The sequence below is a fragment of the Procambarus clarkii genome, chromosome 40 (assembly GCF_040958095.1).
Source record: "Procambarus clarkii isolate CNS0578487 chromosome 40, FALCON_Pclarkii_2.0, whole genome shotgun sequence".
Classification (NCBI taxonomy): domain Eukaryota; kingdom Metazoa; phylum Arthropoda; class Malacostraca; order Decapoda; family Cambaridae; genus Procambarus; species Procambarus clarkii.
This window is the reverse complement of record NC_091189.1, coordinates 7,270,211-7,294,345: the sequence shown is the minus strand read 5'-3', so window position 1 is coordinate 7,294,345 and position 24,135 is coordinate 7,270,211. Positions and strand designations below refer to the sequence as shown.

At 45.6% G+C, this 24,135-nt stretch overlaps 1 protein-coding gene across 1 annotated transcript; it reads right to left on the bottom strand.

Annotated features, from left to right (window-relative positions):
• Positions 1 to 1,417: 1,417 nt before the first annotated feature.
• LOC123757878 (uncharacterized) lies at positions 1,418 to 20,719 on the bottom strand. Its single transcript, XM_045741778.2, has 4 exons — positions 19,912 to 20,719; positions 9,282 to 9,529; positions 8,822 to 8,949; positions 1,418 to 8,601 (listed from the first exon to the last, which is right to left on the bottom strand). Exons 1-4 carry the CDS (start codon positions 19,985 to 19,987, stop codon positions 8,460 to 8,462), a joined length of 594 nt encoding a protein of 197 aa, XP_045597734.1. The 5' UTR covers positions 19,988 to 20,719; the 3' UTR covers positions 1,418 to 8,459.
• Between the last annotated feature and the right edge of the window lie 3,416 nt (positions 20,720 to 24,135).

Genomic DNA, 24,135 nt, shown 5'->3' with positions numbered 1-24,135 from the left:
GGAGACCGTCAGGTTATGTGCCCATCGTCCAGTACGTCGAGGAGACCGTCAGGTTATGTGCCCATCGTCCAGTACGTCGAGGAGACCGTCAGGTTATGTGCCCATCGTCCAGTACGTCGAGGAGACCGTCAGGTTATGTGCCCATCGTCCAGTACGTCGAGGAGACCGTCAGGTTATGTGCCCATCGTCCAGTACGTCGAGGAGACCGTCAGGTTATGTGCCCATCGTCCAGTACGTCGAGGAGACCGTCAGGTTATGTGCCCATCGTCCAGTACGTCGAGGAGACCGTCAGGTTATGTGCCCATCGTCCAGTACGTCGAGGAGACCGTCAGGTTATGTGCCCATCGTCCAGTACGTCGAGGAGACCGTCAGGTTATGTGCCCATCGTGCAGTACGTCGAGGAGACCGTCAGGTTATGTGCCCATCGTGCAGTACGTCGAGGAGACCGTCAGGTTATGTGCCCATCGTCCAGTACGTCGAGGACACTTGAGATGCTCGCCGAGGAAGTCTTGAGACGTTATCATCGTCACTAGAGTTCATGGAACCACACCAAGAAGTCAGTCGTCACACACAGTGGCAACTTACTGCTGTGCAGTGGGACATTTAAACTGTTACGTCTTAAGTTGACTGAGAGTGTTAGAGTCCGTGACTGGTGCAACATAGTACACCTGACAACAGTTGACAACAACACAAGGGAGGAGTCCACCATTTTCTGCTCACTAGCTAATAGCTCATTATTCCTTCTGGTGAGAATTAATGCATATTTCGTGGGGACTTTCCTTAGGTTGGACTAGTGCTTCAGATTTAGCATTAAAGACAGTTACAGTCTCATCATGGATGTGATTGTGTGTATTATGTCACTTAGTGACAATTGAGATCTATTCACCTCAAACTAATAATATTCTCTGGCTGAGGTGAACTGTTTTATATAACATTACTGTGTTTATATACATATTATATAGGCAGCAGCCAGCCATTAATGTTCATGGCTTATATCCACGAGACAAATACCTTTTGACTTATGTGGTGTATTGTAGTGTATTTGGTGTCTCTGCAGCGGCGACCTAGTAAAGTGATATTTACTTGCTCGCTAACTTTACTTCCCAATATTTGACTTGATTATCGTGGGGGAAGGATTCACGTGATAACTTTATTCTGATATATATTTAAATAATATAAAAGTTACTGTTGATTTCAAACGTTCACTAGAAAATGTTCTCATCAAAGGCTAACTTCACAATTCTTTAATATTATTCTTAAGCGTTATCATATAATCTGTTTTCGGTATTCTTGTGCAAACAGGTTTTTTGTAGAGAGCTGTTAAATGCAATAATTATTGCAATTGCAGTGATTTCCCTCTCTCCAGTGGGAGTGACTGTTACATACAGGCTATAAAGGGATACTATCAAAAACTATCGTCAATTTTAGTTTTATTGAAAAATTACAAAAATCTACTCTAGAACTCTCAGTCCATTGAATGGACGTCACAATGTGGGGGAAATGACTTTACAGACAATTTTGAAACAATTCTCAAGAGAATTGTTGATTGTAGCTGATGACACCACAGCTGTAGAATGAATCAGGTACACGCACCAATCAGAACGCGCACCAGTCTGACACGCACCAATCAGAACGCGCACCAGTCTGACACGCACCAATCAGAACGCGCACCAGTCTGACACGCACCAATCAGAACGCGCACCAGTCTGACACGCACCAATCAGGACACGCACCAGTCTGACACACACCAATCAGAACGCGCACCAGTCTGACTCGCACCAATCAGGACACGCACCAGTCTGACACGCACCAATCAGGACACGCACCAGTCTGACACACACCAATCAGAACGCGCACCAGTCTGACACGCACCAATCAGGACACGCACCAGTCTGACACGCACCAATCAGGACACGCACCAGTCTGACACGCACCAATCAGGACACGCACCAGTCTGACACGCACCAATCAGAACACGCACCAGTCTGTCACGCACCAATCAGGACACGCACCAGTCTGACACACACCAATCAGAACGCGCACCAGTCTGACACGCACCAATCAGGACACGCACCAGTCTGACACGCACCAATCAGGACACGCACCAGTCTGACACGCACCAATCAGGACACGCACCAGTCTGACACGCACCAATCAGAACACGCACCAGTCTGATGCTTCGGGCCGTCCTCTCAACTATTACATCTCATTTTTTCACGTTATTTGAGCTACGACATGTTGACAGCTAGGACATGTTGGCAGCTACAACATGTTGACAGCTACGACATATTGACAGCTACAACATGTTGACAGCTACATGTTGACAGCTATGACATATTTGACAGCTACAACATGTTGACAGCTACAACATATTGGCAGCTACAACATGTTGACAGCTACAACATATTTGACAGCTATGACATATTTGACAGCTACAACATGTTGACAGCTACGACATATTGACAGCTACAACATGTTGACAGCTACGACATGTTGACAGCTACGACATATTGGCAGCTACAACATGTTGACAGCTACAACATATTTGACAGCTATGACATATTTGACAGCTACAACATGTTGACAGCTACGACATGTTGGTGCGAGAGCGCAGACGGCAGCGCACGGAGGGAGAAAATACACGCCAAGCAGCAGCATAAGAAGCTATACAACTGCACCAAAATGAGCTTCGCCATGCTGCAGAGATGTGCATTGCAACATAAAACTGCAGACAAATGCACATATCCAGAACACATATGCATAGCCATGGCAGCGTGAAGCTGTGCACAGATACATATATAATACAACTGCAGAATACAAATGCACAAAGCAAAAATGCCACCCTAACAGCTGCATAATGAATAAAATATATATATATATATATATATATATATATATATATATATATATATATATATATATATATATATATATATATATATATATGTAAAGGTAATATTTGCGTGACAAAAGCAGCATCGGTTACTCATTAATAATTGTCAAATATAAAGTTGCGGAACATTACGTCACAAAAAACTCCACAGTCTGTAATTACTCTTAAGGAAAGTTAGTGAAAGAAGGAAACTTTTGTGGATGGGAGCGCCGACAGCACAGGCGGACGTAGGAGGTAACACTGGAGTCAAGCCTGGAAGACTATGTAGCACCGTGTGTGTGTGTGTGTGTGTGTGTCACAGAGACTATGTAGCACCGTGTGTGTGTGTGTGTGTCACAGAGACTATGTAGCACCGTGTGTGTGTGTGTGTGTGTGTGTGTGTGTCACAGAGACGATGTAGCACCGTGTGTGTGTATGTGTGTGTGTGTGTCACAGAGACTATGTAGCACCGTGTGTGTGTGTATGTGTGTGTGTGTGTTACAGAGACTATGTAGCACCGTGTGTGTGTATGTGTGTGTGTGTGTCACAGAGACGATGTAGCACCGTGTGTGTGTATGTGTGTGTGTGTGTCACAGAGACTATGTAGCACCGTGTGTGTGTGTGTGTGTGTGTGTGTGTGTCACAGAGACGATGTAGCACCGTGTGTGTGTATGTGTGTGTGTGTGTCACAGAGACTATGTAGCACCGTGTGTGTGTGTATGTGTGTGTGTGTGTTACAGAGACTATGTAGCACCGTGTGTGTGTATGTGTGTGTGTGTGTCACAGAGACGATGTAGCACCGTGTGTGTGTATGTGTGTGTGTGTGTCACAGAGACGATGTAGCACCGTTTGTGTGTATGTGTGTGTGTGTGTCACAGAGACTATGTAGCACCGTGTGTGTGTGTATGTGTGTGTGTGTGTTACAGAGACTATGTAGCACCGTGTGTGTGTATGTGTGTGTGTGTGTCACAGAGACGATGTAGCACCGTGTGTGTGTATGTGTGTGTGTGTGTCACAGAGACTATGTAGCACCGTGTGTGTGTGTATGTGTGTGTGTGTGTCACAGAGACGATGTAGCACCGTGTGTGTGTATGTGTGTGTGTGTCACAGAGACTATGTAGCACCGTGTGTGTTTGTGTGTGTGTGTGTCACAGAGACTATGTAGCACCGTGTGTGTGTGTGTGTCACAGAGACTATGTAGCACCGTGTGTGTGTGTGTGTGTCACAGAGACTATGTAGCACCGTGTGTGTGTGTGTGTCACAGAGACTATGAAGCACCGTGTGTGTGTGTGTGTGTGTGTCACAGAGACTATGTAGCACCGTGTGTGTGTGTGTGTCACAGAGACTATGTAGCACCGTGTGTGTGAGTGTGTCACAGAACACCAGACAGCTCCCAGATATATTTCTTAACGCCAATATACGAGAGCAAAAGACAAAAGGCAAAAGCCACGTTAAAGGCATTAGATTCACCGAGGAATGTATCGAGGGGTCAAATGGCCCAAAGGACTTAATTGGGAAAGCAGGACTTCCTGCACAACATCCTGAAAATCAGAAGGGGTCTCCCAGCCCGTCCTCTCGACCGTTGCTAGCCTCATTAAAGGGATGTACTACCTTGCCCAAACCTAAGCCGAGGACCCCACCAACAGAAAACAGGGCATGATGTCAATTTTTGCGAGCCGCTATGTATTTTAGTACAGTACTTCATACATTGGCGTTGGGGATTTTGACGTCAAAATACGACGTGTTTTGACGTCAAAATGCGAGAGGGCGGGTTGAAAAAGAGCACGAAGATAAATCCTCAAGAACAACAGAATTAAAAATATGAACAAAGACACTAAACAGAGAGCACAACAAATACACTGAAACATGCAAAGAAAATACTACAATCGTAAAAATCCCATTTTGGAAGTTGTTCAGGAAAAAATATTTACAGGAAATATTGCAATTTGAAAGTGCATTCCACGTGTGTGTGTTTGTAAACAAAACCATGTGACCATAGGTCCGGGAGTGTGTTTGTGGTTGTTACCTCCACAAACTTGTGTGGAGGAGTTTGTGTGTGTGTGTGTGTGACGGCTGTGTGGATGAGGTTGTATGTGTGGCAGCTGTGTGGAAGGGTTTGTGTCTATTAAATTGAGAAATGTGTTTAAATTGGTATAAGTAAGTTCTTGTGATATATGTTATAGTCTTGTCCAGCAGTGAAGAATGAAGGCTAAATAATTAACATCATTCAGAAACAATAAACTTGTATATAAAGTCTTCAAGAAATGTCCAGAACCGTTTATACAAAAATAAAAAAGATCCAAACTGATAAACAAATAGCAGTTAAATAAGTTATATAAAATCATAAATGAACATAAATTTCTGACAGACATAATATTATATGGGAAGCAGGATTTTATATCTATACAAAAAAGGTAATGAAACTACATGTGCCAGATCTCAAACTTCCCACACAGGACGATGGAGAACAGTACACAGTACACAGGCAGTCGCAGTGATGGGGGGACCTGGGGGGGGGGCTCCACCCATCCTCCTAATAGTGAGTCACATTTTTGCCTAAGGCAAAAAACCGTCGTACTAGGAAATGGTAGCGGCCTGCAAATTTGACATACTGGCCCGTGTTCAGTTGTGGGTCCTCTGGTAGGTTAGGAGAGGGCGCTTTATACGACAGTTTTTTTACGTTGAGAAACCTTAAGAGAATGGGCTGCCCGTCCTCTTAAGGTTTCACAACCTAGCCTCGTGTCCATCACCTAGTCACAGCCTCGTTCTAGCCTAGCATACGACTCGCTAATCACAAGTCACTGATCCAATTTTAGTGTAAAATTGATTTAAGACAACCTTTTGGTTTTCCGCCGCGAGAACCCGTATGGAGACTGGCTCTTTCGTTGCCAAGCCAAGATATAGGAGCCTGCATATAGGAACCTATCTGTGATTGGCTATCGCGTTACAAGAACCAATTGGTGATTAAAAGTGGCGATCACGTCATACTGTCTGCTCAAGTAATTGTTCTCCATCAGTTTGGCTATCGGGACGGCGTCACTATGACTGTGGTACCATTAGAGGTTGTGGCAGAATGTAGAGTGTGGGAGGCTGCATATTAGGTGCCATAAACACGCGGCCGGCTGGTAGTGTTGGCAGGCCTGACGCACCCTCCCACACCAGTTACACAGTGGCGGCGCCGCCGCCCGCGGAATCGTTTCATATTTTTATCAGCATACTTCTGTACATTGGCATTTATGTAGCTACCCTAGACTATGTGAGGGGGGTTACATGGTTCGTGTCAAGAACTAGTCATGTGGTACCTAAAAATCTCCATCTCGCAGGATGGTTTGCCTGCATTGGCAAATTTTAAATGCGTTATGAGGATATCCTCGAGAACACGAGAGTCAATAAAGTAATTGCAAAGCTCCAGGTACCTCATACCGGCACACGTGAAGAGTCTAATGACTGAACATTCAACATTGTGTCGTGTGAGATCATGCCCCAGTTCCTGTTCAGAGTTTACACATGAGGGGGGGTGCTCAGGATCGGGAGATTCGTCGCACCGCCGGCAGAGCCTTCGTCACTAGTACTAGTTTTTGGTACCGGAATGCTAAGATTCATCCGTTATTCCAGCGGGAGAGAGGACCCTCTCGGGGTTCCCACTCTCTACCTACTATGAGATCAAGTTATCGTAGCCAGCTTCCATCACTCGATAATGGTGCAATGTTCCGCCATCATGAGGCTACACTTCATGCCAACACCAGGCAACACTATCCCCGCCATCATGAGGCAACACTTCATACCAACACCAGGCAACACTATCCCCCGCCATCATGAGGCTACACTTCATACCAACACCAGGCAACACTATCCCCCGCCATCATGAGGCAACACTTCATGCCAACATCAGGCAACACTATCCCCCGCCATCATGAGGCAACACTTCATGCCAACACCAGGCAACACTATCCCCCGCCATCATGAGGCTATACTTCATGCCAACACCAGGCAACACTATCCCCGCCATCATGAGGCTACACTTCATGCCAACACCAGGCAACACTATCCCCGCCATCATGAGGAAACACTATCCTTACCGTCATGAGGCAACACACTACTTCAAACATTAAATTATGTCTTTGTATCCAAACCGATTTCCAGTTATAAAAATAGCAGTGTAGTTTATAGACATTTGTTTGCTACACTTGATTTACACTAAAAAAAATTATATATATCAAATGCATTCTACAAAATTCAAAGTCCCTGAATAGGGTGATCAGCTGGTGGTCTATGTCTCAGCTGAAGGTCTATGTCCCAGCTGAAGGTCTATGTCTCAGCTGAAGGTCTATGTCTCAGCTGAAGGTCTATGTCTCAGCTGAAGGTCTATGTCTCAGCTGAAGGTCTATGTCTCAGCTGAAGGTCTATGTCTCAGCTGGTGGTGTATGTCTCAGCTGAAGGTCTATGTCTCAGCTGGTGGTCTATGTCTCAGCTGAAGGTCTATGTCTCAGCTGGTGGTCTATGTCCCAGCTGAAGGCCTATGTCTCAGCTGGTGGTCTATGTCCCAGCTGAAGGTCTATGTCTCAGCTGGTGGTCTATGTCTCAGCTGAAGGTCTATGTCTCAGCTGGTGGTCTATGTCCCAGCTGAAGGTCTATGTCTCAGCTGGTGGTCTATGTCCCAGCTGAAGGCCTATGTCTCAGCTGGTGGTCTATGTCCCAGCTGAAGGTCTATGTCTCAGCTGGTGGTCTATGTCTCAGCTGAAGGTCTATGTCTCAGCTGGTGGTGTATGTCTCAGCTAGTGGTCTATGTCCCAGCTGAAGGTCTATGTCTCAGCTGGTGGTCTATGTCCCAGCTGAAGGTCTATGTCTCAGCTGGTGGTCTATGTCTCAGCTGGTGGTCTATGTCTCAGCTGAAGGTCTATGTCCCAGCAGGTGGCTAATGTCCCAGCTGGCAGTCTATGTCCAGCTGGTGGTCAATGTCCCAGCAGGTGGCTAATGTCCCAGCTGAAGGTCTATGTCCCAGCTGAAGGTCCATGTCCCAGCAGGTGGTCTATGTCCCAGCTGGTGGCTAATATCCCAGCTGGTGGTCAATGCCCTAGACTACATCCTATAAGGAGATTTGATTGTCTTGAGTTTGAGGTAATCGAGGCGTCGGGTGAGGAAACTGGCCATTGTCTTAGTATAGTGTAGTGTGAGATGACCTTTTCCCTTATATACAGTAATGTGTATATTACCTTATACTGTGGTTTGGGGATAGTTTCGACAGTGCATATTGTAGGTTGAGGACACCTTTGACTTTGTATACTGTAATTTAAGGTGACCTTTGTACTATATACATTGTATATAGTATTTAATTTCACCTATGAATAGTTATATGACATGGCCTCGTATATTGTATTTTGGTGTGGCTCCTGGTTATTGTATACTTCGTCTCGCAGTGACCTCTGACCTTGTACACTAGATAGAGAGGCAGTTTCTGACCCCGGCGTCCGGCGGGTACATCAAAACCCAAGGCAACAACAGAAGAAAAGTCTCCTGAAGAAGGGATGAGAGTAAAGCCGTTGGTTCATAGCTCCCTGGAGGAGGGGCGGTGATGGGTGGCACGCTACTAAAGCTCCTCCTTAGGGGGCGTGAGACGTGCCGGAGTGAGAGTGACCACGGTCGAGGCCGAGGTGGCCACCACCTCGTCCTTGGAGGCCTTGGACTTGGAGCTCGGGTCGGGGTCCACTAGAGAGATCCTTGACTTGATCCTGTCAGGAGAAGATGGAGATAGTTAGCGGGGCGCCTTCTTAGGTCGCCGTCAGGTGTATGCGTCCTGTTAACTGTTGTTCTCAGCATAATTCATTTAAATTAATTATTGACTACCAAAGGTGCGTCGTGGGGGTAACTTAGGATGATAATGTTAATGTAATCATACCCTATTTGTTTAATTAAGTTATACTATGCCAAATAGAATGGTGGTGTTCTGACCCTGTGACGGTGGCGTTGACGGTGATGCGGTCGTGACATCTGAGGTCAAAGGCCAGGTCGCCGGGGAAGATGAGGTCATCGTCGTGCTGCACCACCACCGTGTTGACGTGGGCGCCAAGGTCGTCGTCCTGCCCAAGACCAGAGAGAAGCGGGGATCAGAGTTGGTGGCTCGAGGGGTGAGATACAAGGTCGTGGTGAGGTGAGAGAAGGAGGGATGTGAGTTAGTGGTGAGGATTAAAAGGAATGGTGAGATGTGTGGTGAGGGGGGGAAGGGTTGGTTAGTGCGATGAATAGATCTCTGGATACAATAAGTGTCTATTTGTTTACCTTCTATAATACTGTGTATTCTCTCTCTCTCTCTCTCTCTCTCTCTCTCTCTCTCTCTCTCTCTCTCTCTCTCTCTCTCTCTCTCTCTCTCTCTCTCTCTCTCTCTCTCTCTCTCTCTCTCCCCACCACTCACATATTTCGTCGAGCAGTCCTTGTAGTCGAACTTGATAGCGAACTCCATGCCTCCGGTAGCGTCTAGGAAGCATGGCCCGCGGCGGGTGTGGAAGCTGCCCCTGGTGTACACCACGCCTTTGAACTCCTTCTCCAGGGTGATGACGAAGGCCATGTGGTCGTCGCCACAGTCGAGGACAGCGCGTGAGTACCCTGCATCACGGACCCCGATGCTCACCTTGTTGCTAAAGTCCTCCCTCCAGTCGGCGCCTGAAAGGTCCAAAAAAAAAGAAAACGGGGTCATGTATTTTGATTGTATGGTTCATAAATGTATAGGCATTTACATTTATAAATATTTACAAACAAGAATTTATAATTTATGTAATTTATAAATAACATTGTGGGTAATATAGTTATTATATTAATCTCGAACCCCAACGGTTGTTTAGATTTTTGTAGCCATGTGGACCATCGTGCATATATTGACGTAATGAACAGATAGATAAAAAATCTGGAGCCAGATTCACGAAAGCACTTACGCAATCACTTACGAACCTGTACATCTCTTCTCAATCTTTGGCGGCTTTGTTTCCAATTATTAAACAGTTAATGAGCTCCGAAGCACCAGGAGGCTGTTTATAACAATAACAACAGTTGATTGGCAAGTTTTCATGCTTGTAAACTGTTTAACAAATGTAACCAAAGCCGTCAAAGATTGAGGAAAGATGTACACGTTCGTAGGTATTTGCGTAAGTGCTTTCGTGAATCTGGCCCCTGGTACTATTCACTTTTTAAGAGTCTGAAAATAAAGCTAAAACCACACTTAAATATTCCTAGGCGTGTGTTAGGCCTAGGAAGGTTAGGTTAGGTAAGTTTTATTAACAACATAAATACAAATAAAAATTCCGTTCTGTTCAAATTCAGTAGTGCCACATTCAACTTTCTAATTGTACATTACGTCAATATTTGCACGATGGTTCACATTGTTACTATAAGTACTGTCTAATAAGCAAGATGGTTACAATCTAATCTTGAGCTCTGAAATTTAAAACAAAAAATATAATTATGCTGAAACAAGTGTGATATATATAACCCATCATCGTCTTAAGACAGTACAACAGTCAACATATATATATATATATATATATATATATATATATATATATATACATATATATATATATATATATATATATATATATATATATATATATATATATATATATATATATATATTCATCAACAACGTGATGTGTATGCTATTTCTCGGTGTGTATACACTCTAGAGTTTATCTTGGTCCAGAGTTATGATCAGTCTACTTGCTGGTTGGCCGTTAAGCTGTTGTAGTTGGCCTTAATAACCCTCCAGAGGTTGATAGGCCTTAAGTCCTACACCAAGCTCGGAACATGAAACAATAGTGTATATGTGTGAAATATTAATATATATGAATGGGGGAAGTTCAGGACTGCATGGAACAACCGTGGACATCTTCAAGAGGAAACTAGATTGTTTCCTTCAAGGAGTGCCGGACCAACCGGGCTGTGGTGGGTATGTGGGCCTTCGGGCCGCTCCAAGCAACAGCCTGGTGGACCAAACTCTCACAAGTCAAGTCTGGCCTCGGGCCGGGCTTGGGGAGTAGAAGAACTCCGAGAACCCCATCAACCAGGTATGTAGACGAAGTGAACGTTGGGCTGAATTATTGTCTTGTTATCAAGTTTTTTGGGTTCTTCAGCCTTGACTGTTTACCACTTGCCCCGTGACGTTGACTGGTGTGCAAAAAGTCTATATTATGTACATATACACTAATGTAATAATATGTACTGTTCTGAACAGGAGTCGACATATATGATCCTGATGGTTCATGACAGTGAGCTTAGTATCGACTGCGTACATATGTATATGTACGATTATATATGAGTGGGTTAATGTTAGCCCATCAGGTAGCGGACCGTTAGGTGCTGTCATATGTGGGTACGAGACCGGGCCGCGAGGACATTGGTTCTCGGAACCGCTTGGTGGTAACCACAGTGTAAGTTCATAGAGCGTTCTGAAGTTCAGATACAAGGCCCAAACCTAAACTAAGCTATTATAACCAAACATAATCTTTCCTAACCTATTATAACCAAACATAATCTTTCCTAACCTATAATAACCTCTCTCTTCTCTCTCTCTTCTCTCTCTCTCTCTCTCTCTCTTTCTCTTTCTCACACACGTTGGTCAAAGAGCCAAAGCTCAACCCCCGCAGGCACAACTAGGTGAGTACACACACACACACACACACACACACACACACACACACACACACACACACACACACACACACACACACATTCATTCATTCAAGATAAGACTTAAACAAAGAATGAAAAAATCTCCCAAAATTCTTTGTGAATAGAGTTGTAGTTGTAATAATTTAAAAGGTGTATATCCAAACCATCGGAATCTTGACAACATCAAAGATTAGGACAAAGCTTACAAGATTATTAGGCACTACGAGCGTAGCTGTCATCATTAACTATTCTTGAGGTAATTACGCATCAATCATCTATTATTTCTAATCTGGGAAACAAGAATACGTTTTAAGATCAGTAAAAGATAGTCAGTGCTCCGGAGTAGAGGTATTTCTGTGGTATTTCGGCGTTGACTGCCCTTACGGATAGGTGAAGCGAACAGCAGTCTGTATGTCAGAGGTGATAACTGTTTGCGTCCAGCAGTGGGAAGAATAGCTCCTGTGTACTGGCATCTACGTGGCCCATCCTGTAGCTGATGTCTACCTATCCTTAGACATTATTTCCTTCTTCAGTGATAATTGACCAAATGTTATAATTGTAAAATTATCTGTACTTTTATGTTTACAAAGATACAAATTTGGGTAGCCGGTGGTACATGAGCAGTGGTAGTGAGGGTAGCCGGTGGTACATGAGCAGTGGTAGTGAGGGTAGCCGGTGGTATATGAGCAGTGGTAGTGAGGGTAGCCGGTGGTACATGAGCAGTGGTAGTGAGGGTAGCCGGTGGTACATGAGCAGTGGTAGTGAGGGTAGCCGGTGGTACATGAGCAGTGGTAGTGAGGGTAGCCGGTGGTACATGAGCAGTGGTAGTGAGGGTAGCCGGTGGTACATGAGCAGTGGTAGTGAGGGTAGCCGGTGGTATATGAGCAGTGGTAGTGAGGGTAGCCGGTGGTACATGAGCAGTGGTAGTGAGGGTAGCCGGTGGTACATGAGCAGTGGTAGTGAGGGTAGCCGGTGGTACATGAGCAGTGGTAGTGAGGGTAGCCGGTGGTACATGAGCAGTGGTAGTGAGGGTAGCCGGTGGTACATGAGCAGTGGTAGTGAGGGTAGCCGGTGGTACATGAGCAGTGGTAGTGAGGGTAGCCGGTGGTATATGAGCAGTGGTAGTGAGGGTAGCCGGTGGTACATGAGCAGTGGTAGTGAGGGTAGCCGGTGGTACATGAGCAGTGGTAGTGAGGGTAGCCGGTGGTACATGAGCAGTGGTAGTGAGGGTAGCCGGTGGTACATGAGCAGTGGTAGTGAGGGTAGCCGGTGGTATATGAGCAGTGGTAGTGAGGTAGAGTGACAAAACACACACACAGTGGCCTCTACTTGGTACAATGACCCAGCAGGGGGGAGTGGCAGGCGACGCCCGAGGACACGCCCGGCAAGGTGAGCAGCTACACTCGCTCTCTGCTAAATATCAACTTTTCCCAGCTTAACTCAGGCATTTTCCAGTCTGAGAATGAATCAGTCCTGCGTGTCCGGTTTTACTCTTGCGGAATTCACCCGCAGAAAAACAAGAGAATACTAATATGCGTTGAGGAAGCCCGTTATGTCACTGTATTAGGCGAGAGGCCTGGTGGCACTGCTTCACCCCTTCAGGTCCTGCCCGGAGGTTCCTCAACATAATCCCAATATACCCAAATGCCAGAAATGTCCTCCACGATCCCAGCATTTGGCGAGATGGTGGCCGCGGGCCGTGGTGTGGGCGCCGAGGTGCGCCGCCCTCAGCGTCCCTGCTCCCGCCAGCTCAAACCAGTATGCGATCCCTTACCTTACCGCTATTTCAAGTCGCCGTATACAGATTTTCTTTATAATTTCCTATATACTGTCTCGGTAAATAGAGTGTTTAGTTTAGTTTAACTCATTTTATTATACACCCCATACCCATCTTGTTGGTGGTAGTGGAGAGGGTTACAGAGGCACATAGTGGGCTCAGGGACTGAACCCTAACAGTGAGGGTGCGAATGTTATCCCTTGTGGTGGTGAGGTCTGTGCGCAGCGTACGTGGAGTCCCTGTTAATGTGAGAGTTATTATTTCCCTGATGATGCTACGCTCTTCTACATAACTAGTGTGTGTGTGTGTGTGTGTTTACCTAGTTGGGCTCGGGCGGTGGATGAGCTTTAGCTCCTGGGCTCTATATAACAAACGGTAGTAAATTAGTCAATAGTGGTTCCCGAGCTCTTTGGACTCTGGTATATCAACATTTGAAGCTGTCTGGAGTCTGCCTCCTCCACCTCAATGTAGCGCTGAACAGATAATCTATATCAACAGATAATTCAAACAGTCCCGGTGGCGCAGTAGTTACACTCGCGCGGCGTTTTCGCCTGGGTTCGAATCCTGACCGGGGAGGATTGATGGAATGTCAATCCTTAACTGTAGCCTCTGTTCACCCCCAGCAGTGAATGGGTACCTGGTAGCTAAACGATTTGGCGGGTCGTATTCCGGGGAAATTTAGGATTAAGGACCTGCCCGAAACGGTATTCATGCAAGTGGCTGTACAAGAATGTAAGAACTCTTGTATAAACAAATAAATACAAAATATTGTCTCAGAGCCAATATGAAACACTGAACATATAGATCAGTGTTTAAAAGCGCACAAGATACATTATTATGTAAACAAGAGACTATTTCTGAACATCGTAGTAAACAAAATATAAATATATAATGATCAATATAATAAGAGAATTCAATGTTCCGTTGCTCAACAATGTCTGTTTAATCTATAGTGAAAACCTGTACCCAGAAGCAGGTGTTGTTGGTGCTGTGACGGAGACGGGAGCACCCTCCCCCCTCACCCCTCTCCCCCCCCCATAACCGTCAGGTGCAAAAAGTGTGTATTTATACAGAGAGAAAGTGAAAGTTATGGAAGGGAAAGGAGTGTGAAGGTCGTATTTACTTGCTGGGTTTCTCCCTCTCCCACCTCCCTCCCTCCCTCCCTCTAACCACCATACATCCCTTCCTCCCTCCCTTATACCCCCCTCCTCCTTTCGGCCTTCCTCTCTTCCGCTACCCCCTTCCATCTCGCCCTTCCGATATCCACTAACCCTTCCGTTGTTTCCCGTCCCTCCCAGCCTCCCGAAAGCTCCTCCTTCTCTCTCTTCTATTATCTTTAGATATTCTTCAAAACCAAATTATCTGATAAAATTAACATGCCGAATTATTCATGAACAATTTGTCTTCCGGTGATGATGAGTTGTTGCGTCCTCACGCAGACACGTCATCCCCCCCCCTACCTAGGTACACTGCCAGGAGCAGAATAAGGCTCGCGCGCACATACACACACACACACACACACACACCTGTGTGTGTGTGTGTATGTGGTAGTTGAGTTTAACCCAAATAAATGTAATGTAATGAAAATAGGTGTAGGGAGCAGGAGACCAGATACAAGGTATCATTTGGGAGATGAAATTCTTCAAGAGTCAGAGAGAGAGAAAGACTTGGGGGTTGATATCACGCCAGACCTGTCCCCTGAAGCCCATATCAAGAGGATAACATCAGCGGCATTTGCCAGGTTGACTAACATAAGAACGGCCTTTAGAAACTTGTGTAAGGAATCTTTCAGAACTTTGTATACCACATATGTCAGACCAATCCTGGAGTATGTGGCTCCAGCATGGAGTCCATATCTAGTCAAGCATAAGGCTAATCTGGAAAAGGTTCAAAGGTTCGCCACCAGACTAGTACCCGAACTGAGGGGTATGAGCTACGAGGAGAGACTACGGGAATTAAACCTCATATCACTGGGAGACAGAAGAGTTAGAGGGGACATGATCACCACATACAAGACTCTCAGCGGAATTGATAGGGTAAATAAAGACAGACTATTTAACACAAGGGGCACACGCACTAGGGGACACAGGTGGAAATTGATTGCCCAAATGAGCCATAGAAACGTTAGAAAGTTTTTTCAGTGTCAGAGTAGTAGAAAAATGGAATGCATTAGGAAGTGATGTGATGCAGGCTTACTCCATACACAGCTTCAAGTGTAGATATGATAGAGCCCAATAGGTTCAGGAACCTGTACATTATTTGATTGACAGTTGAGAGGCGAGCCGAAAGAGCAGAGCTCAGCCCCCGCAAGCACAACTAGGTGAATACACACACTGCATGAAAGGGCCGGAGGTAACATTAAAGGTAATGAACTGAATTAATATCTTTCCCAGAAATAGGATACGGAGGGTTGTAGTGTGTGTGTGAGAGAGAGGAGAGAGAGAGAGACGGGGGAGAGAGGGGGGGGAGAGAGAGAGAGAGAGGGGGAGAGAGAGAGAGAGAGAGAGAGAGAGAGAGAGAGAGAGAGAGAGAGAGAGAGAGAGAGAGAGAGAGCATCATAATGGAGAGAAGTGACAAGCGGAATCCCGCAAGGCTCGCCACTTGGACCACAATTTTTCTGGGTGTCCGTCCACAAATGACCTCCAGTAGGAGGTAGGATCGGGCCTGAGAGTGTTTGTTGGTTGTGCACAACTGTTGAGAAGGATAAGACCCCCAAGGGGGGGGACTGCCTAATGCCACAGCAGGATCTTGACAGGCCACAAGGTAGGGCAAGCAAGGCCAAGGGTGAACAGTACAGGACGGGTCACGACAATCTAGACAGGTCGTAACAATTGATAAGCAGGTAAGACAGGTAAGGTCAAGATAGGTTAAGGCACTGGGAGACTGGGCGTAACAGGGGTCAGGCAGGGCAGGGTAGCAGAGGCTGGTAAAGGGTGAGACAGGAATACAAAGTGACAGACAAGCCAGAACAGGATATGACATAGGAAGAGAGATTAAGGTGCAACAAGAGAGTGCAGGAGATGACATATCTGACCTACGGTACCTACGCCTGGGTATCTACTATTCAAGACTGCCTCAAACACACGATTACTGAAATACATCATCAAGTAGAACAAGAGCACACTCTATCTCCAGACAATATGCAAACTGAACATAAAAGTACTAGTCATTCTCAGGTGTGATCGTACCTTAAGGACTCCCAAGAGCAATACGAACCATGACCTCAAACGCTTCTTAGAGAGCAGAAACAGAATCCTTAGACGCCTCACACTATTTGATGTTCCATCAATACGACTGAACCAAAGCACAAATTCTATAGAAATAAAGGATACAAAAATTATGGAATCGCCTCCCAGATGCAATAATATGCCGCATTTGCAACCAATTTAAAAGGTAGCCAACAAGTACGTAAGTAATCATCATAGTTGTCTAAATATCTACAACACCAAGTAATATATCTCACTTAGAGTCTTTATGCTAATTAAGACAGACGTGTTTGTTCTTATTGACAGTACTACAGACACTCTACGATTGTAACAATTTTGCCTATTTCAACTCATTACTTATAACCTAAGATATTTACCTGAATTTACCTGAGGGCCACTTACACTCTAGTGGTCTCCACGGTGACAGGAAGTCGTCTGCTTGTCAAAACCTATCATTAACGCTCTAATTAACTGTAGCTCACATCTGCCAATATCCTAAATACTAACGAAATAATATAATTCTAAACAGAGCTTAGAATTACGAATAGGGATAATAGGGACCATAGATAATAGATAATAGGGACCATAGATATTAGATAATAGGGACCACGAATATTTATTTGGATAAATATTCAAAACACTTCAAATAGGTATTTGAAGTTACATATCTGTTAATGATAAACTAAAGATAAACTGTCAAAACTCTTAAATTACCTCCAGCCACTTTCCTAACTCTAAGTAACTCGACATTAGAACAAATCCACAAGGGCCGTGACGAGGATTCGAACCTGCGTCCGGGAGCATCCCAGACACTGCCTTAATCGACTGAGAATAAGATGCTGAGTGATAATCGACTGAGATGTCTGGGATGCTCCCGGACGCAGGTTCGAATCCTCGTCACGGCCCTTGTGGATTTGTTCATTTGATGCATCACGTTAGTGTGATCTCTGTAAGTGAACTCGACATTATATAGATTATCATGTAGAAGTTAAGTGTAGGATTTGACCATTTGATCTTTTTAAGATTTATCTGAATAATTCCGAGCGTTAACGGCTTCATACAAAAGAAATAATAATTGTATAAGACCATTGTTTGACCAGGGTAGGGGAGAGCAGGACAGGAAGAGGGGAGGACAGGTGTGGGCAGGGCAGGTGTAGGCAGGGCAGGTGTGGGGAGGGCTCGAGAAGGCAGGCCAGGACTGAAACAGGCGAGCGAAATCGTGACCTCCTCAGCCTTGGCTCTCTGAAGACGCTACGACCAAAAAACATTAAATTGCGTTACTCTTTCTGTGAACCACTGACAGATATACGCCAGTGTCAGTTAAAAATGAACGCAAACAACCGACTCAATAATTAGCTAACAAGTCATGTTCAAATATGTATACAATTATTAGGCTATATATTCTGTGTCATGAGGTTCATGGTATCGTGGTCTATCCCAGGGGTTCATGGTGCTCCTGTCAATCGTAGGGGTTCATGGTGCCCCTGTCTATCATAGGGGTTCACGGTGCCCCTGTCTATCATAGGGGTTTACGGTGCCCCCTGTCTATCTTGCGTCTCATTCACCGTCCCCTTCTGAGCCGTCTCGAACGCTTGTTAGTTCATTTTTATTCAATTTTGTTTATTAATAATGTTTCGTTGTTATTATCTACTTTACTGCAAAAACTGGTTTTCATTAAACTATATTGAATAATAAGGTACGTGCTTCAGTACTAATAATAAACACTTCTCAGTTTTGTCAAAAAGATGCGTCTAAAGATGACGTTTGTGTGGGTGTGATGATGCGTCTAAAGATGACGTTTGTGTGGGTGTGATGATGTCTCTAAAGGTGACGTTTGTGTGGGTGTGATGATGCCTCTAAAAATGACGTTTGTGTGGGTGTGATGATGTCTCTAAAGGTGACGTTTGTGTGGGTGTGATGATGCCTCTAAAGATGACGTTTGTGTGGGTGTGATGATGCCTCTAAAGGTGACGTTTGTGTGGGTGTGATGATGCCTCTAAAGACGACGTTTGTGTGGGTGTGATGATGTCTCTAAAGACGACGTTTGTGTGGGTGTGATGATGTCTCTAAAGATGACGTTTGCGTGGGTGTGATGATGCGTCTAAAGATGACGTTTGCGTGGGTGTGATGATGCGTCTAAAGATGACGTTTGCGTGGGTGTGATGCTGCCTCTAAAGATGACGTTTGCGTGGGTGTGATGCTGCCTCTAAAGATGACGTTTGCGTGGGTGTGGACCTACATCTAGTATACTGTTATTTTGTATTCTGATTTGCATTTCTGCCTTCATTTACAGACATGCTTTTATTTACAGTAATAGCCTATAGATCTATTAGATCTATAGATCTATTATTAGGTCTATTCGCAGTTATAGGTCTAATTTTATAATGTAAGCATTTTATCAAAAAGTTAGTAACGTAATCCAACGTAATTTATCAGAAACGATCTTATTTAATGCATTAATTTATATTAATTCTCTAATGTGTAAGGGTTAAATTTCTAGTTTACAATGTTATCGAATATATATCATTTTCTCCCGAATCCTGGTGATCTCTGATGTATAGCACTGTGTCCTAATTAACTGTTACAGCCACCTTTTGTTATCTTATCGAGTAATTTTTAGTTAAACACTCAACTGGAGATATTCGTCATTAGACAAGTCAGTCTTAGAGACATATGCCTTCATATACAGTAATGTCGTTGTTTAATAATTATGTCATAATTTATACAATTGCTCCCAAATATGAGAGGAGGTGTCATATACAGTATTATGCTGCACTGTGATATGTCGGAATATACTGACTTGTATCTTAGTTCGACGGTTTTCAGTGGAGTAAAGTGTTAGTAACTCCCTAGTTGACAGTGTAACCTGTCAACTAGGAGCTGTAGTCCACGTGTTATTGGTGGATTGTTTGAGCCCACACCTTTCCTTACATAAATCCTGGCCTCTGTTTTGCTTACAAGAGAACCTGCCCTGTTTTCAGTAAGGCAAACTCTAACCCGTCTTTGTTAACAAAAGGCTATTTCAAAATTAATGCATTCTGCTGCCCTCAGCTTAAACGTAGACCAAAATTTGATCATGACCTGGTTTAGAACATGCAAGGTTGTTCTTATTTGTGCATGTCGGCTCTATTTCAGGTCCCCTTCGTTAACAATTATACTCTGTACGCCTATTTAGCTGAACATGTTCGCCCCATCACTGCTGGGAGACCCCTCACTTACACAATACAACATTTTAGCAGTGTTAGACCTAATTCATTCCAAGCTACCGAACCTGCCACAAAAAATGTCAAAACAAATCGTTGATACCAGTTGTTAAATGTAATCCCTTGTGACAAGAAAATTGTAAATAAGTTCAAGGAAAATTATATTCGTGTTGTGGCCAGGGGAGTGGAACCTACCTGTTGACGCCGCGGCGACGACCAGCACGCCCACCACCACCGTCTTGATCCTCCACACGTCTACTTCCCCGCACATTGTGAAGGGCGACTGAAGGACTCACGCCCGAGTGATCAGCCAACTTCAGATGCGTCGCTAGCAGCTGCCTCCAGCGGTAAGACAAGATAGGTCACCTTCTTCTTTCCCCCCACGTGTGTCTTGGGGTCGTGTCTCAGCTGTTATTCTGGCTCAACTTTGAGTGAGTTCTGAGAGGTAAAATGGGCCTTGCTTAAGCGTCAAGTATAAGGGGGGGATAAAGGTCTGCGTCAAGTATAAGCGGGATGAGGATCTAGATGAAACTGACTTGGAATGTGATGATGTTGGGAGCGGACGAAACGAAGATGAGAGGTTTCCAGGACGGGTCCTGGTGGTCTTGTCTCTGCTTGCGTGGGGTGGTTGGGTGCGCGGATGCAGCAGAAAAATTGAAGAGACGCAAACTATGTAGTGATGAAGATGCTACTGGGCATGGTGATAGTGAGCAGGTGATAGTGTTACGTGCCCTCTAGGAGGATGGTGATGACTATCGTGGTGCCCGTTGCGTCTAGGTTATGCATGGTGGCGGTTTTGCTTGGAGACCGCTCGAAATACTGTTGTTTATCGGTGGCGTGATGAGTGTTACCGGCGTGGTGTTGGTGAGACTGGTGAGGGTGGTCACTATAGCGCCTGGTGGAGCGAGAGTCACCAGCAGGTGAGCGTGTCAGTCACTACCAACACAGTCGGCAGCCACGGGTAGACTGGCGCGCCAGGAGAGACGCGCGCCGTTTTCTCTGGGGGTTTGGTGGAGTGGGAGAGGTGGAGGGTTAAGGGGGCGCGGCGTCTCCAGTGAGAGTGCTGCGACCAGGACAGGAAGCACTTGTGACTTGGACAATGCTCAGCACAAACTCCAGCCCCATTTCCGGCGGGAGAGTGCGGTGCTGGCGCCTAAAGGTCACCCCCGCCATCACACACACCTCCTGTGCTAGGTTTGAAATCCGCGGGAATCGGCGGCGGCGTCTGGCCCGGTGCCAACATCACCGCTACTTGGCGGCGGTCAAAACACCTCACAGCAGCGACCCGCTACCCGTCTCTCAGGGCAGTCTGGGAAAAAAGGTCACTCATCATCGCCAGCTGTATGTTGTCATGGTCCTCCCCAGAAGGTGGTACGGGGTGGCACCCACTGACTCCTACTCCCACCTATAGAACCCATTCCCCCCCCCTTGGTTCTTACTCCCTGACCCCCTCGTTTCTCGTCACACCCCTACCCCAAGGACACCCACTCCCCACCCATGTATATACTATCGCCCACTACACACCACGCCGATTGACCCCCTCCTCCCTATTCCGACCCACGCCTTCCAGAACCCCTCCTCCCCCCCCTTCTCTCTCGCCTTATACCCTCCAAGCCCACGTTCCTCCATCATCACCCCCCACCTCAACCCCCACCTCCAGCAGACTAGTCACTCGGTCACTAACACAGCGGGCGCGCGCTCTCACACACGTACGAACTCACGCACAGGCAACTACTTCGCTCGTACAAGGTGTGTGATACTGGGGGCTGAGGCAGGTGTTCTCACACAGCTACAATGATGAGAGTCATGTCCTCCTCTCTTCCTCAGCTGGGATATGAGTCATGTCCTCCTCTCTTCCTCAGCTGGGAGATGAGTCATGTCCTCCTCTCTTCATCAGCTGGGAGATGAGTCATGTCCTCCTCTCTTCATCAGCTGGGAGATGAGTCATGTCCTCCTATCTTCATCAGCTGGGAGATGAGTCATGTCCTCACTTCATCACTTTCAAGAAAAAACTAAATTTTCTCTTCTAAGGGTAAACGTTTTACACACACATGCCTTGTTGACTGTGCGAAGGCATTATGTACGTTCCTTGAAAGTGAAACGGCGCTGTTTTGCTGGTTTGTGTGTGCACAACATTATGTCCATGTGTACATGGAGGAGGCGAGCGTGCGTGTGTGCGTGCATGCTTGCACGTGTCTTGGCTGAGAGAGCGCACGTGAGCGTATCTAAGCCTGAAGAGAAGAAAAAATCCCAGCAATCGACAAAAGGTCTCAAATATACCCAACAAACCAAGCGCCGCCGGTGGTGGTGGTGCCGTAGACGGCAGGTTAAATGACCCTGGTACCTGGTGCCCGGGGTGGGGGGTTGGGGGGGGGGTGGCAAGTTGGTGACCCCCCCCCCATCCCTACCATGGTGGGGGTCAGTTGGTGACCCCCCCATCCCTACCATGATGGGGGTCAGTTGGCGAACTCCCGTACCTACCATGGGTTGTCAGTCGACAAACTCCCTCCCAACCATAGGGGTATGTCAGTTTGGATCCCCCCCTCCCTACCATGAAGGGGGTCTGTTGGTAGACCCCCATACATCTTATATCCCTACCAAGAAAGAAGGGAAGTCCGTTGGTGGTAGAACCCTTACCCTTCCTCCCATGGGGAGGTCCGTTGGTAGGCCCACGCTCTTCCCTACCATGAAGGGGACCATAGGAGACCTCACTGATCTACCCACCCTGGGAGGAGGAGGTCCAGAAGAACCATCAACATCAGGTCAGCTTCCCTCCATATCTAGCCTATTAATACATATTTTAAGAGTAATATTTCCACAAATGTACACTTATCTCTGATGCAAATTTAACACATGCAAAAGGAAAATACAAATGTTGTCTCCATGTTGCTGTTACGTAGCAAAAATAATATATGCAAATTATGTCACCTAAAGTTACTGCTATGCGAGATGAACCACCTTGTTTTCCTGGTCGTACTCTAGCAACAACGCGACCACTGGCAACGTTGCCATCACTCTTAATAACGCATCCTTGTGCTCTAACAAAGGCCGCCAGGACACAGCCGCAGCGACTCAACCGGCCTCACGTAGCAAGGTTTAGATTGACTAAATTCATTGAGTTGAAAAGCGACCTTGCGCACCTGGAGAGGATAGCACCCTGATGACCCCGAGGGCATCCACACACGTGACACACACAGATTGAAGAACTCGAACGAGCATTTTGGAGATAAACAGAACGTAATTTTTTTTTCTATCTTTGCGATTATGTGACGTAATCTGCTCTCAGGAACTGTTGGTAACAAGGCCTTGTTTGTCTAGTTCCTTTGTCATTTGAGTAGTAATGACTTTATTGGAGTACTGAAGTAGAGTAAATGACCGAAGACGAGAGTCAGATAGATAGTGAATCTGCTGCTTAGTTATATCTCGTTGGGAACCATCGACTTCGAGACCAGTCTCGCTGCAGCCAGTATCTTACATTTCTATTAAGAATGAAGAAAATTTTCCTTGTTCCTCAGTACGTTTAATGATTTCCTACTTGTTTATTTTTTCCTTACGGGCGTGTGAGTGGAGCGGTGTGTAAGCTACCCGTTGTGTCTCTGGCGGGGGCCGGCAGCTTCAGCGGGTCAGGTGAGGCCGACATTTGTCAGCATTTCAGCTGCTAGAAGTTAATGGTGTCGATGTATAATAGGCTACAGCTGTAAACATGAGAACAACGCCAGATAAATGGAGGAAAAATGTTACGGGGAAAATAAGAAATCTTTGGGGGATATTTAATAAGATTTTTGGAGATGACTGAAGAAGTGAAGAGGGACACAAGCACTAACATAGCGTCTTAACATATATCACACATATAACAGATTTATTCAATAAAACAGAGTTAAGTGCACTTGTGTGCACAAACAATGGATATTATTACAATCACAAAAACATGGTGAATGTAGAACACGGAACTTTAGTAAAATAAACTGTACAATTAAAACTTCGAATAATGAGTAAAAACAATTTAGGAATTGGTTGATGACTATTTTATTAAACAATAATATTATGGAATCAACACGGCAAACAAATTTAGCATTGTTTCATATTTTTCTGCAGCTGATTATATGAATTGATAAATGAAGAGGATAGAGTACACTGAACAAATATGGCCGAGTGATTGGCCTAATCGTAGGACGAACAATGACGTCACCTCCATGAACCAACGAGAAACTTATTTTTGAGTGATGACGATTCCTAGAGATACTAGGCGACACCAGGGGACACTAGGGGCCACCAGGGAGCCACCAGGGGCCACCAGGAGCCACCTTGGTTAATCCCAGGCTTCAAGGGCTCAGTTTCCAAGAGAATTAGACCATTAATGACATCCGAGAAGAGCGGAGACCTGAGGTTGCCTTAGCCGCTTGGAAGACAGATAAGACG

Excerpts from the sequence above, each read along its gene's own strand:
- LOC123757878 (XM_045741778.2), bottom strand. The coding sequence starts at position 19,987 with ATGTGCGGGGAAGTAGACGTGTGGAGGATCAAGACGGTGGTGGTGGGC. Across the intron at positions 8,950-9,281 it reads AGGACTGCTCGACGAAATAT|GACGACGACCTTGGCGCCCA; the intron begins GTGAGTGGTGGG and ends GGTCTTGGGCAG. Across the intron at positions 8,602-8,821 it reads GTCAACGCCACCGTCACAGG|GATCAAGTCAAGGATCTCTC; the intron begins GTCAGAACACCA and ends TTCTCCTGACAG.